Source organism: Pelophylax lessonae, assembly GCF_965119305.1.
Source record: "Pelophylax lessonae genome assembly, chromosome: 5".
Taxonomy (NCBI): domain Eukaryota; kingdom Metazoa; phylum Chordata; class Amphibia; order Anura; family Ranidae; genus Pelophylax; species Pelophylax lessonae.
The window spans coordinates 254,039,308-254,053,383 of NC_138772.1; the positions used below are offsets into that span (position 1 = coordinate 254,039,308).

Consider the following 14,076-nt stretch of genomic DNA (forward strand, 5'->3'; position numbering starts at 1 on the left):
CATGCGCCAGTGACGTCACTGGCTGCATGTAAGGTAAATATCTCCTAAACGGTACATGTTTAGGAGATATTTACAGTACATATAGGTAAGCCTTATCATAGGCTTACCTATAGGTAAAAGTGTCAGAGGAGGGTTTACTTCCTCTTTAAAGCGGTTGAGAAAGGCTGGTCTGGACAAAGGAAAAGGGGACGGAGAAAAAAACAGGTCTGTAGCTAGGCAATTCCACATGCAGCCCTTTCAAACTGGTAAACCTGTTTCTCTGCTAACAGACTTAGGAAGCTAGAAAGCAACCGTTTCTAACAGGAAACAAAATAAGTACACTGATGAAGAGACAGCAATTCAGGCACATGGCTTCATAAAAGTCATAATGCAGTTGACAAATCCTTGTATTAACTAATAATCAAATGTACAATACAAAGTTACCTTCTATCCCAAAAAGCCGATTCAGTAAACTCAGCAAGTCATAACTTGCACCGTGTTACACTTCATCCGCTCTCCAATTATTCCCAGTGTACAGTCAGTCACTGAAAATAACGTGGTTGGAGATTTCGGCAGGTTGGAGTTCTCGGCAGTACACTGCCCCTGAAAAGAAAACCTTGTGGAACCGCCCACATACGACAATAAAACAAGCAAACAAAAGATTTGCAGGGATTGTATAAGCTTTGTCTGAATAAAAATGTGTTTATTTTATATAATACATGACAAGCTGCATTATATTACTAGGATTGCCCAATGTCAATAATATCCAATCTATCACCTCTCACGTTAGTCGAATGGTACATTCCATATAGATGTTTCCAGAATCTGCCGTAAAGCAAACGCATCTTGCGCATGCGCAGTACAGAAGCCGGTTGGGACAGTTCAGCGTGGCTGTTACTGTTAGGGCGTTCTTTGTGCTTTGCACCTATTCGTTATCATCATGTCCGCTATGGGCACGCTAGCATTTGATGAGTATGGACGACCCTTTATCATCATCAAAGACCAAGATCGCAAGTCACGCTTGTCCGGGTTGGAGGCCCTCAAGGTAAGAAGTAAAATAAAATCGGGTGGCAAGCAGCGATAATGGTGCTAATGAGAGCACGTGCCGATATATGCTGTCATCGTGTTAGTAGGGATGGCTTGTCAATCAAAGTCAATGACAAATGTTACCGAGTGTCACTGGCATGTGCTGGAGTGTGTGGCACGTTTAAAGTGTTACACGCCATCTTAAAATGTTCTCTGCACACTAAAATCAGCAGTTTATAAAATGTGACACGCCATTTTCTAATGTCTTTACTTCAGCACACAGTTCAAAAGTAGCTGTTAATTAGAATCAGTGCTTTTGTACTACATTTTGTGAGGGGGAAAGAAAATCCATTTGTTGCACAGAGTGGTCCCTTACCTCTTGTTGGCAGACACTGCTGGTAAGCTGTGCCACTGCTTTCTCTTCACAGAAGGAGCTTAACCACTTCTGAACTGGAAGGATTTACCCCCTTAAAGAGGTTGTAAACTCACATATTCTTTCATCACCCTGAAAGAGACATAATGAGCTAGTATGCATCGCATACTAGCTCATTATGAAATACCTTGGAGTCCCCGCCGTGCCGTCCGCTTACCTCTATGACGGGCGACCTGTCCAGTCGCCCGTCTTCCGGGATTGCGGCATCCGGCCATCTGATTGGCCGAAGCCGCGGTGATGTCACTCCCACGCAGGAGCCGACGGTCACGGCACGGGGCTCTGAAGGAATGGCCCAGCGGCCGTTCCTTCAGAGCGCATGCCCAGTGACGTCCCTGGCTGCATGTAAGGTTAATATCTCCTAAACGGTAAATTTAGGAGATATTTACAGTACCTATAGGTAAAAGTGTCAGAGGAGGGTTTACTTCCTCTTTAATGACAAGGCCATTTCTTTGCAATTTGGCACTGTGTGACTTTAGCTGACCATTGCGCAGTCAGGCAATGCTGTACTCAAACAAGATTTACACCCCCCCACCACAAATAGAGCTTTGTTTTGGTGGTTTTTATTTTTTGTTATATACATGAAAAAAAGACCGGACATTTTTGAGACAAAAACTACATTTTCTACTTTATTGATTTTTTTTTTTTTTTTTTTTTTTTTTTTTTTTTCTAAAAAAAAAAAAAAAAAAATGTTATACATCTAGGCCAAAATGTATTTAGCTACATGTCGGTGTGTGTGTTCAAAATCTCAATAAGCGTATATTTGCGCAAAAGTTGTAGTGTCTACAAACGACGGTGTAAGTGGCGGTTCACATTTCTCGGATGACAGAGATCGCATGTAATTCAGAGTGCACTGCTCCTAAAATTACATGCCATCTGTGTGGTGCAAATTAAGCCATACAGTTTGTATGACTGAATTCACACCACAATCGCACCAAACATGCACAGGACCCTTTTTTTTGGTCCGCAGCAGAATCGCATGGTGTTTCACAGTAGTGCGATCTGATTCTGTGCGAACTTTCAGATCGCACTCCAATATGCGATCTGATCTGGGGGTGTTAAAGCGGAGTTCCACCCAAAAGTGGAACTTTCGCTTTAGGTAGTGCTAACCCCCTGACATGCCACATTTGGCATGTCTTTTTTGGGTTGGGGGAGCGGGTACCTAGTTTTGACAGGTACCCGCTCCCACTTCCGCTCGGAGCGCCGCGGCGCCCTGAGCGGAAGTTCTCCTCTCCCCCCCTCCCTCCCTGCAATCTTCTGGGACATGTCAGAGGTCCCAGAAGATTGCCAATCACGACGCGTAGCGCAACTCGCGCATGCGCAGTGTGTACCCGGCTGTGAAGCCGCAAACTGTCCAACGGACAGTGTGTGTGAAAGAGCCCTTAGAAAGCCTGAAGGCAATGATTGGTTTTCGGGGTCCTGTACGTGGCTAGACTGCCAAAAAAAGTCTCACACGTGGTATCCCCATACTCAGGAGAAGCAGCATAATGTATTTTGGGGTGTCATTTCACATATAGCCATGGCGTGTATGAGCAATATATCATTTAGTTGACAACTTTGTGTGTGTGTGGGGGGGGGGGGGGTAGCATTTTCCTGATACTTGTGGCAAAGTATAAAATATTCCATGGACTCAACATGCCTCTCAGCAAATAGCTTGGAGTGTCTCATTTCCAAAATGGGGTTATGTGGGGAGGGGGGGGGGGTTTGTGCTATCCTGACACTGTAGGGCCTTCAAAAACTGATAGGTAGTGAGGAAATAAAATAAGCAATTTGTGCCCTTAGAAAACCTGTAGGCGGTGATTGATTTTGGGGGGGGGCTCCCGAAAAGTCTCTCACACGTGGTATCCCTGTACTCAGGAGAAGCAGCAGAATGTACAGTATTTTGGGGTGTCATTTCACATCTACCCATGGCGTGAGCAATATATAATTTAGTGACAACTTTGTGCAAAAAAAAGCTTGGGGGTGTTTGAACTGTCCTGGCATTTTATGTCTAATGATAGAAGCTTACACTAGGGCTGCACGATATTGAAAAAATATCACATTGCAATATTTTTTCCCCAACGATATATATTGCGATATTTTTTTTGCGGCGGATTCTCTTCGTCACGTAATGAACTGGGTGGGAAGTATCACAGCAGGTTAAGAAGACAGTGTGGTAGAAGACAGAGAAGTCGGGACTCGCAGTGAGTAGAAGAACACAGCCTGACATCCGTGGGGGGGGGGGGGGCAGAGGGACGCCGTGGAAGGAGGGCAGAGAGGGACATGGTATCTTTTGATTTGGGGGAGAGGGGGGTAAAAGAATATGTATTGGGGGGGGGGGTGCTTTGGAGGAGGAGAGGACCCCCCCACTAGAAAATTATTTTGAACCCCCAAACATGATATATTTTTTTTTAAAAGCAGAGACCATACAGAACAAAATGGTGGGTGTTGCAATTTTTTTTTGTCACACGATATTTGCGTAGAAATCTTCCAAACGCAATTTTGTTGGGAAAAAAACCCTTTTTACATTTATAATGCACAAATACACTATTGCCCAATTGTTTGGTAAACTATAAAAGATAAGCCGAGTACATAGATACCAAACATGACATGATTTTAAAGTTGTGTACACCTGTGCAACCGCAACAAACTACTTACCTTTTTAAAAGCCTTTACAGGTTACCGCTTTAGATTTACAGAAGAGGTCTACTACAAGTATTACTGCCCTCGAACTGACATTCGCGGAGATGCCTCACATGCATGGTGCAATGGCTGTTTACATATGACACCAGACTGATGCTTGCGTTCGCCTTTGCGTGCAAATGCGGAGGGTCAGGGGTGCTTGGATTTATTTTATTTAGAGATGCACCAAAATTTCGGCAACCGATGGATTCGGACGAAAATGGGCCTATCCCATTTCGCCCGAAAAGGGGTTAAAGTTGCCGAAAAATGTATGGCCAGTAATAGCTGTAAAAAATGAGCTCTTCACTTCCCTGTCATCTCCGGGTATCTGTGGTGACCGCTGCGATGTGATCCTCGGCGCCGGACGCTTCCTTAATAGCTACACTGGTTGCTATGAATGGCGTCTAGCAACCAGTGACGTAGAACGACCCAGCATGCATGGCGTAGGAAGATCTCGTTCTCCTCTGCGGCTATTGCTGAATCGCTCCACCTACCTCCTCCCTTCCTGTGCTGAGCGCTGCGGAGGAAGGTAATGCGGCTCTCTGCTGTGTTTATTATCTCTCTGCCATACACGTTCTTGTGCAGTCTAGAGGTAAATGGGAGGCTACAAATAAGAGAAGCACTCTTATTAAATGTAAAGGCTGTAATGAATAAAGCACCACTATCCCCAGTATGAATAATAATAAAAAAAAAAAACAATCTAAACAATCCCCTTTTTCCATGCAAGAAAAATTCCCTGCCTGTCTCGCTCTCTCACCATGATTGAGAGAAAGAGAGAGACCTTTTTCTTGCATGGAAAAAGGGTAGAAAGTTTTTTTTTTTTTTTTTTTTTTTTTTTTTTTTTTTTTTTTTCTTTTGCGTCCTCCGACAGTCGCCGCCTCCTCTAAGTCCTCACTGTTGGGTATTGTCTTTCTATCCCTAGGAATAGCTAGGCATATAGACTTAGTCCAAAGACAAAAGGCATTAGCATATACACACCCACGGGGCTGTCCCATCCGGTCAATACCCCCCCCCCCCCCCCCCCGCATCACCACTCCCAACTCAGTTTTAACTTGCCTAGCGTCAGGAATAGTCAGGCTTACCTTGTGCTGGGGCTTCAGTCTCAGCCTTCCTAAATTTTTTATTTGATTTTCTTTAAAAATGTCAGTTTTTTTTTCTCTCACTTTACTAGCTGTTTATTTTGTCAGCTTTAGTGTTAGTTTATTCTTCGGATGAAGATGGATCATGCGGTGCTGGGATTCGGACTGGCCGCTCTGGTTCTCCAGGGCACAGAGGGTCAGATGGACCCCCAGCCCGCCATCGAGTGTTCAGCTATGGTTCGCCCTGGCATTAAGAACGACCCATCCCTGTTCGCTGCAGGGATGCAGCCGTGAGGTGGCTACCTCACAGGACTCGTCTGCGGTGCTGCAGCGTCATGTCCCTGGCTCACGGCACTCCCTGTCAGATGAGGACAGAGGTTTATCCGTGCATAGAGGCTCCCCCACGCCATCTGGTACAGGTAAGTACTTTTCTGTGTGGGGCCTCTGTCTGGGGTGGCAGTCTGTGTTGCTGTGTCCCCATGTCTGTGCCTGTGTGACTCCCTGTGCGATCCCTGCGGGGTTCGCTTTTGCAGATCTGTATGTTTGCCGGGGGTCCCTGTCCCTGTGTCGCCTTAGGTGCATGTTTGGGGTGCAGACTTATGTGTTTGTGCGGCGACCGCTGCGGGGAAAATTTGCGCGGTCCGCCATGTTTACTGTGGGCACACGTGTATAGCTCCTCTGGGGCGATTATACATGTCATTTTGGCGCCATCCGCCGCCATTTTGTGCTCGGTGGGACGATCGGTTCGGCTGCATGTCGGCGGCCATCTTAGTGTAGCCTCCAATGCATCCCTATGGGGCAGCCATTTTCCCTGGGGTCTGGCTTATAGTCCAGCCCCCTCCAGCAGAATTTCCTTTTCCTTCAGGCAGCAACGCTCTGCAGTTTGTCTCTCTGTCTTCTTCTGTATACTGCTTCTGGCTCAGTTTCTTTTCTCCTTTTGGGGGTCTTCATAGCTGTGACAGTAGCGGTGGGCTGCGCACTCCGCAGCGCTATTTAAGGGGACAGTACACTACTTTTTTGCACTGTAGTTTAATAACTTGAGCCATGGATTCTCAGGAAAGCAAGTTTCCTCCAGCTTTAGTGGGGGGCCCCAGTTCTCCTGTGGCCCCGCTGCGACCTGATCTGGCTGCTGTAGTTGCGACTTTAGTGGCAAATATGGAAATGCTGATGTCTGAACGGGCTGCGAGAAAACGGCCCAGGCTGTCTCTCTCTTCTGATTCAGATGGGGATATGGCTGCTGCTGCTGCTGCGAGCGTGCCCTTTTCAGGGTCCCGCTCATCCTTAGACCCCCCGGGGTCTGAGGGGGAGGCTGAGCTGGAGGGTGTTGATACATCCTCCCCAGGGTCACCTGAAGAACGGGCGACCATGGATGAGTTGATTATTTTGGATAAGGATACCTTACATTTGGAGGATGAGCCCAGTCCTCTGGGCGTTGTGTCCTCATTTGGGACGCACAGGGCCCGCAAGTCTGTGCAGGTTTTTCCCTGCCCAGCTGAATTTCATTACACGGTTAATGAAATGTGGCGCACATTAAAACGTCCATTCCTGGTGCCTAGTCGGTTCAAATTGCTTTATCCTTTTGCGCCGGCTACGGAATCACGATGGTGTGTGCCTCCACAGGTAGATCACACTGTGGCCGTGCTGAACAAGGCTACCTTGGTTCCTACTGAGGATACCCCGGTTTTCCGGGATCCCACGGACCGGCGGTTGGAGTCTCTAGCCCGCCATTCCTATACGGTGGCGGGTTCGTTGCTCAAACCCGTTTTCGCGTCCGTCATGGTGGCTCAGGCGGTGGCGGATTGGATTAAGATGTTCAGAAGCAACCTTGTGTCTGACGTGCCGCCTGCCCGACTGGAAATGGTGGACCAGATCCACCAAGGAGTCATGCATTTGTGTGATGCAGCCTTAAATGAGGCCCCCTTGGTGGCTCGCTTCTCGAGTATCGCGGTACTTAACCGGCAACTGATATGGCTGAAGAGCTGTTCGGCCGACCAGTCCTCAGGGAAAATCAGCAACTGTTTTCCATGCTGGCTCTCGCCTTTTTGGCGAGGCGTTGGATACCCTGGTGAAAGGCGTCACGGGGGGGGGGCAAGAGCACTATGCTGCCCCAGAACCCGAAGAACAAGTCTTTCCGAGGCAAGCGGGGTTCTGCGCCTAGATCCACTCAGGGGTCCTTTCGTGCCTTTTGGAACCAATCCAAGGGCAAGCCCTTCAAGGCCCAGGGCAACCAGAAGAAACCCTGGGCGGGTAAGCAGAAGACCGGCAACGCCGGCTCGGCGGGACAATCCGCCTCTGCCTGAAGGGGCGCCCTCACCCGTTTCAGGGGTGGGGGGAGCTTTGCACGGTTTCCTCCAGCCTTGGCTGCTCCAGATTTCAGACAAGTGGGTCCAGGAAATCTTTCGATCAGGTTACAAGATCGAATTCCTTTCCAGGGCGGCGGACAGATTCTTTCCCTCCAATCTCCATCTGCTTCCGGGGGCGTCTGCAGGACCTGCATCAAGCGGTGCAGGACCTGCTTGCTCAGGGGGTGATTGTCCCGGTGCCTCATCGGGACAGGTTTCGGGGGTTCTATTCGAATCTGTTCACTGTGCCCAGGAAGGAGGGCAAAGTGCGTCCTATTCTGGACCTGAAAGTGCTGAACCGCTTTGTGTGTGTTCGGAAGTTTTGAATGGAGTCTCTCCGTTCGGTGGTGGCCTCCTTGAGTCCAGGGGAATTCCTGGCTTCGATAGATCTGAAGGATGCGTACCTGCACATCCCCATTTTTGAGGGTCATCAGCGGTACCTTCGGTTCGCTATCGCAGAGGACCACTATCAGTTTGTGGCGTTACCGTTCGGTCTCGCTTCGGCACCCAGGGTGTTCACCAAGGTGTTGGCGCCGGTCCTGGGCCTGCTGTGGGCCCAGGGCATTGCGGTCCTGAGGTACCTGGACGATCTGCTTCTGCAATCGCGTGCCAGTCAGGACCTTGTGCGCGATCTGTCCATCACGGTACAGACGCTCCAGGAGTTCGGGTGGACCATCAACGTTCAAAAATCAGCGATGTCTCCGTCGCTTCGCCTTCCCTATCTGGGAATGGTTCTGGACTCTGCTCAGGCAAAGGTATTCTTGCCGGAGGACAAGCTCCGGACTTTGAGGGACGAACTCAGGTCCCCCAGGGACAATCCATCCTCGTCACTAAGGACCTGCATGCGGGTCCTAGGGTTGATGGTGTCGGCCTTCGAGGCGATTCCCTTTGCCCAGTTCCACACGCGGGCTCTCCAGACGGAGATCCTGGCCAGGTGGGACAGACTTCCTCAGTCCTTGGATCTGGAGGTCTCCTTGATTCGCCAGACCAGATTGGCTCTTCTGTGGTGGATCCAGTCCCCGTCGGTGGCGGAAGGCAAGTCCTTCCGCCCGTTGGTGTGGACAGTGGTTACCAGGGACGCCAGCCTGTCAGGCTGGGGTGGAGTCCTGGGCACCCTGTCTGCCCAGGGCACTTGGTCGGAGGAGGAATCCTCCCTCCCGATAAATGTGCTGGAACTACGAGCGATAAAACTCTGTCTCTTCCAGTGGTCGAACCGTCTCCAGGGCCTGCCTGTTCGCATACAGACTGACAATGCTACCGCGGTGGCTTACATCAACCACCAGGGGGGCACCAGGAGTGCTCGAGCAGCACGGGAGGTGACCGACATTCTGTCTTGGGCCGAGACTCATGTCCCGGCGATTTCGGCAGTTCACATTTCGGGTGTGGAGAATTGGCAGGCAGACTATCTGAGCCGCCAGACCCTGGACCAGGGGGAATGGTTCCTACACCCGGAGGTCTTTAAGATGCTGTGTGCAGACGTGGATCTGTTCGCATCCTGACTAAATCGAAAGGTGGAAAGGTTCATGGCAAGAACGCGCGATCCGTTGGACGCCTCGGATGCGTTGGTTGCCCCTTGGCATCAGTATCGTCTGATGTACGCCTTTCCTCCGATTTCAATTACTTTTCCGGTTCCTTCGCAGATTGGTCGCGGAACCGCACGTGGTGATTCTGGTGGCGCTGGACTGGCCTTGCCGGTCCCGGTACGCCGTCGTTGTTCACCTGGCAGTGGCGCCTCCTTGGCGTCTGCCTCTGCGGGAAGATCTCCTGTCTCAAGGTCCGATCTTCCATCCTGCTTCAGTCGCTGGCTTTAACGGCCTGGCTGTTGAGACCCAGGTCTTGAGGGACAAGGGTCTATCTCCTGAGGTTATTCCTACCCTGATCAAGGCTAGGAAATCCTCCTCTGGTAAGAATTTATTACCGTACCTGGAAAGCCTATTTCGCCTGGTGTGAGTCCAGGGGGTTCTCCCCTCGTTCTTACTCGGTGTCGAATTTTGGCTTTCCTCCAGTCTGGAGTGGATCAGCACCTGGCGCTGGCCACGATAAAGGGCCAGGTGTCTGCACTGGCTGTTCTTTTCTAACGCCCTTTGGCGTCTCGTTCTTTGGTGCGCACCTTCATTCAAGGTGTGCGACATCTGGCTCCTCCCCAGGAAGGAGCCTTTATCTCCATGGGACTTGAATTTGGTTCTGTCCGTGTTGCAGAGTGCTCCCTTTGAAAACATCAGGGAGATATCTTTGCCTCTGCTGTCGAAAAAGGTTGCTTTTCTAGTGGCGATCACTTCGGCTCGCAGGGTGTCGGAGCTGGCGGCGTTGTCTTGCCGCTCCCCTTACTTGATCATTCACAAGGATAAGGTGGTTTTGAGACCACCCCCGTCCTTCCTTCCCAAGGTGATCTCTGAATTTCACCTTAATGAGGACATTGTCCTGCCTTCGCTTTGTACGAAGCCTAAGCATCCAAAGGAAATTGCTTTGCATTCTTTGGACGTTGTCAGGGCGATCAGGGTTTACCTGTCGTCTACGGAGTCCTTTCGTAAGACGGATTCCCTCTTTGTCCTTCCTGAGGGACCTCGGAAGGGCATGGCTGCGTCCGCAGCAACTATTGCCAAATGGATCAGACAGACCATTGAGTAGGCTTACGCCTTGAAGGAACGGGTTCCGCCCTTCCCTGTTAAGGCGCACTCTACCAGGTCTTTGAGTGCGTCTTGGGCCTACTGGCATCGGGCCTCGGTGGCCCAGGTGTGCAAGGCGGTGACTTGGTCGTCGGTGCACACTTTTTCCAAGTTCTACAAAGTAGACGTTCTGGCATCAGCTGATGCTTCTTTTGGCCGCAAAGTTCTCAGTGCGGCAGTGCCATGATGGACCCTTGAATTTTTCTCTGGGTCCCTGGCTGTTGGCATTTGCTTTCCTGGGCTGTTGCTCCTGTTGAGCGTTTTTTTTTTTTTGCCCAGTTGGTTCTCTTACGGTGCATGTAAGATTCCTTTCTCCGATTTGGGTACTGCGTTGCCTTTTCTACGGTTGCGTCTCCCACCCCTCATGTCTATACTGCTTTGGGACATCCCAACAGTGAGGACTTAGAGGAGGCGGCGACTGTCGGAGGACGTAAGAGAAAACGGAATTTTTGTAAAATCTTACCTGTAAAATTCCTTTCTCTGAGTCCTCCGACAGTCGCCGTCCCGCCCCTCTTTTGGGGTTCTTATTACCTACTGCTATGCTACCAAACTGAGTTTGGAGTGGTGATGCAGGGGGGGTATTGACCGGATGGGACAGCCCCTGTGGGTGTGTATATGCTAATGCCTTTTGTCTTTGGACTAAGTCTATATGCCTAGCTATTCCTACAGATAGGAAGACAATGCCCAACAGTGAGGACTTAGAGGAGGCGGCGACTGTCGGAGGACTCAGAGAAAGGAATTTTACAGGTAAGATTTTACAAAAATTTTTTTTTTTTTTTCATACTGGGGATAGTGGTGGTTTATTCATTGCAGCCTTTACATTTAATTAAAGAGTGATTTTCTTTCATTTGTAGCCTCCTATACCTCTAGACTGCACAAGAAAATGTGCAAATAATGCAACCGATCAACAATAACTTTGTAGTAATAGATGTGCAAATATGACAATAAGTGCTGACAAATGGTTATAATTTCTTATACCCATTTTTCAGCACTTATTGTCTTTTTTGCACATGTTATGATTCAGAAATTTTTTCTTGATCTGTTGTGAATTATCAGTATGCGAATCATGGCATTAGTGCAACCATTATCCGTGTCAGTCCAACCAGTGTTCATTAACACTGACACTAGTTGCACTAATGCAGCACAAAGGGGTTAATTGCCACTGGTAGGTCACTAATGCATCAGTGACCAGTGGCAATACATTAACCCCCTCATGCTGCATAATACAAATAACCATTGGTAATTAAATTAACCACTTGTACATATACTGCAACAGGGTGGCAGCTACAGGTGTACGTCGCTGCCCCTTTCTGGTGTATGCCCCTGTTCTATCTATTTTATTATAAATCCTTATCCTAAATCATTTGGGGGGGGAAATAATTTTCAGTTTTCGGCCAAGGGCATCCTGCATTTTCGGTTTTGGGCCCAGAATTTTCATTTTGGTGCATCCCTAATTTTATTTTGACACCTTGCCTTTTTTTTTAATAATGTTATATGAAATTTAAATATGAACTTTTATGATAGCAATAAGGCCCCGTTGACACTGGGGCGACGCTACTTTGCCGGGCGACCTCATACCTCGGAGCGGCCGGCACGGACTTCATAACATTAAAGTCTATGCAGGTCGCTCCGGGTCGCCCCAAAGAAGCTCCGGACCCTTTTTCTACGTCGGAGCGACTTGTGTCGCTCCTATTGGAACGGGTCCGCAGCTTCTCTATGGAAGGCGACCTGGTCGCCCCAGTGTGAACGGGGGCTTAGTAGTGACAGGTGCTCTTTTTTTTCAAAAATTAGTCTATTGGACTCTAGATCTATCCTCTGCCCTTAAAGCTTCTGACCACACAAAGATTGGTGTGATAAGATGCTTTCCCAATTTCTCAATGGCGCTGTTTATATCTGGCAAAACCGAAGTGGATGATGTTGATGAAGAAATCTCTGCCAAGAAAAGGGTTAAAAAAATTATATGGTGAAGCATAGGGGAGATCCGCCCTCTGTGTCTACCCCACCCCCTATGCTTTGCTGAATATGCTCTTTTTTTGCTTTTTTTTTTTGTAATTGTAAAAACTGTTCCAGGCTAGCGTCTCTCAAAAAGCGATAAGCCAACATCTTTCAAGACCCTGTGTGAAAATATGCCCTAGACCACAGGTGTCAAACACAAGGCCCGCGGGCCGAATCTGGCCCTCCAGGCCATTTCATGTGGCCCTTGCACCTCTTCTGCAGCTGCTGCATCTCCCTTATCTTGGCCCCCACCTTGTCTCTGCAGACGGCAGCAGAGAGGACAGAACTCCTCTGCTAGATCCTGTGCTTCCCCCTGGCAGCAGAGAGAGGACACAACTCCTCCTACAGATCCTGCACCTCTCTGTGCAGCCACAGCGCCCCCTCCTCTCCGCCTCTACTGGTCTCTGCATTCAGCAGACTCTGGCAGCCGACTCGTATAGACCCTGCTGTTGCTTGTTCCCAGCTCTGCCTCCAGCTTTTTCCTAGCAGCAGCACATGGTAAAGGGGATTCACTGTGATGTAAGGGAGGGTGGGGGCTGTTGACTTCTGATAGTGGTGGGCTACAGATAGAACCGGCCCTCTGAGGGTGACCATAATGCTAATGCGGCCTGTGGTGAGTTGAGTTTGACACCCCTGCCCTAGACTATGCTTGTGCTGTACCCTATACTAATACTCTACTAGTGTGTGGTAGTAACGAAAACAGTCACCGATGCAGAGACCAGGTTGGCCAGAACAGGAGGGACAAAAATAGCAGGTGTCACGCCTAAATCCACATTTCCTATAGACACATCTTCTTTGGGGTGCTCTTTGGGTAGGGGTACTAGGGAGGACATCCAGAAAATGCCTCATGCAGCCGACTCACTGCACCTGGATTGGGAATTTGGGCCACAGCAGCTTCTGGATACAGAAAGGCTGTGATGAGCTCTTCCTGGAATTTTAGGAAGGATCCACTTCTTTCTGACACTTTGTATAGCACATACAGTGCCTTGCGAAAGTATTCGGCCCCCTTGAACTTTGCCACCTTTTCCCACATTTCAGGCTTCAAACATAAAGATATAAAACTGTAATTTTTTGTGAAGAATTAACAAGTGGGACACAGCCAATAAATTTCGTTCCACTTCATGATTATTTCAAACTTTAACAAAAAACTGAAAAATTGAGGGTACAAAATTATTCAGCCCCTTTACTTTCAGGGCAGCCAACTCTCTCCAGAAGTTCAGTGAGGATCTCTGAATGATCCAATGTTAACCTAAATGACTAATGATAAATGGAATCCACCTGTGTGTAATCAAGTCTCCATATAAATTCACCTGCACTGTGATAGTCTCAGAGGTTCGTTTAAAGCGCAAAGAGCATCATGAAGAACAAGGAACACTCCAGGCAGGTCCCAGATACTGTTGTTGGGAAGTTTTAAAGCCGGATTTGGATACAAAAAGATTTCCCAAGCTTTAACCACTTTAATACAGGGCACTTTCCTCCCTTCCTGCCCAGGCCAATTTTCCCCTTTTATGCTGTTGCATTTTGAATGACAATTGCGCGGTCATGCAACACTGTACCTACACCAAATTTGTCATTTTCCCCCCACAAATAGAGCTTTCTTTTGGTGGTATTTGATCACCTCTGGGTTTTTTCCTTTTTGCTAAACAAAGTTTGGAAAAAAAAAAAAAAAATTATTATTTTTTTTTTGTTATACAATTTTGTAAATTAAGTTTTTTTTTTTTTTTTTTTTTTTTTTTTTCCTGCACTGATAGGCGGCACTGGTGGGCGACACTGAAAAATGGCATTGATGGGTACTTGTGTACAGCACTGATAGGGAGGGCACTGGTGGGCAGCACTGATGGGGAGGGCAATAGGGGGCTCCCTGAGCCCTGATTGCCATCCCTGGGGTCATAGTGGGC

At 48.6% G+C, this 14,076-nt stretch overlaps 1 protein-coding gene across 1 annotated transcript in view; it reads left to right on the forward strand.

The window, feature by feature from the left end:
* Window positions 1–831: 831 nt before the first annotated feature.
* CCT5 (chaperonin containing TCP1 subunit 5) overlaps window positions 832–14,076 on the forward strand; it is a 162,419-nt gene continuing 149,174 nt past the window's right edge. The window contains exon 1 of the mRNA XM_082259656.1: window positions 832–1,024. Coding sequence (XP_082115782.1) covers window positions 920–1,024 — 105 coding nt within the window. The 5' untranslated portion in view covers window positions 832–919. The remainder of the gene's footprint in view (window positions 1,025–14,076) is intronic.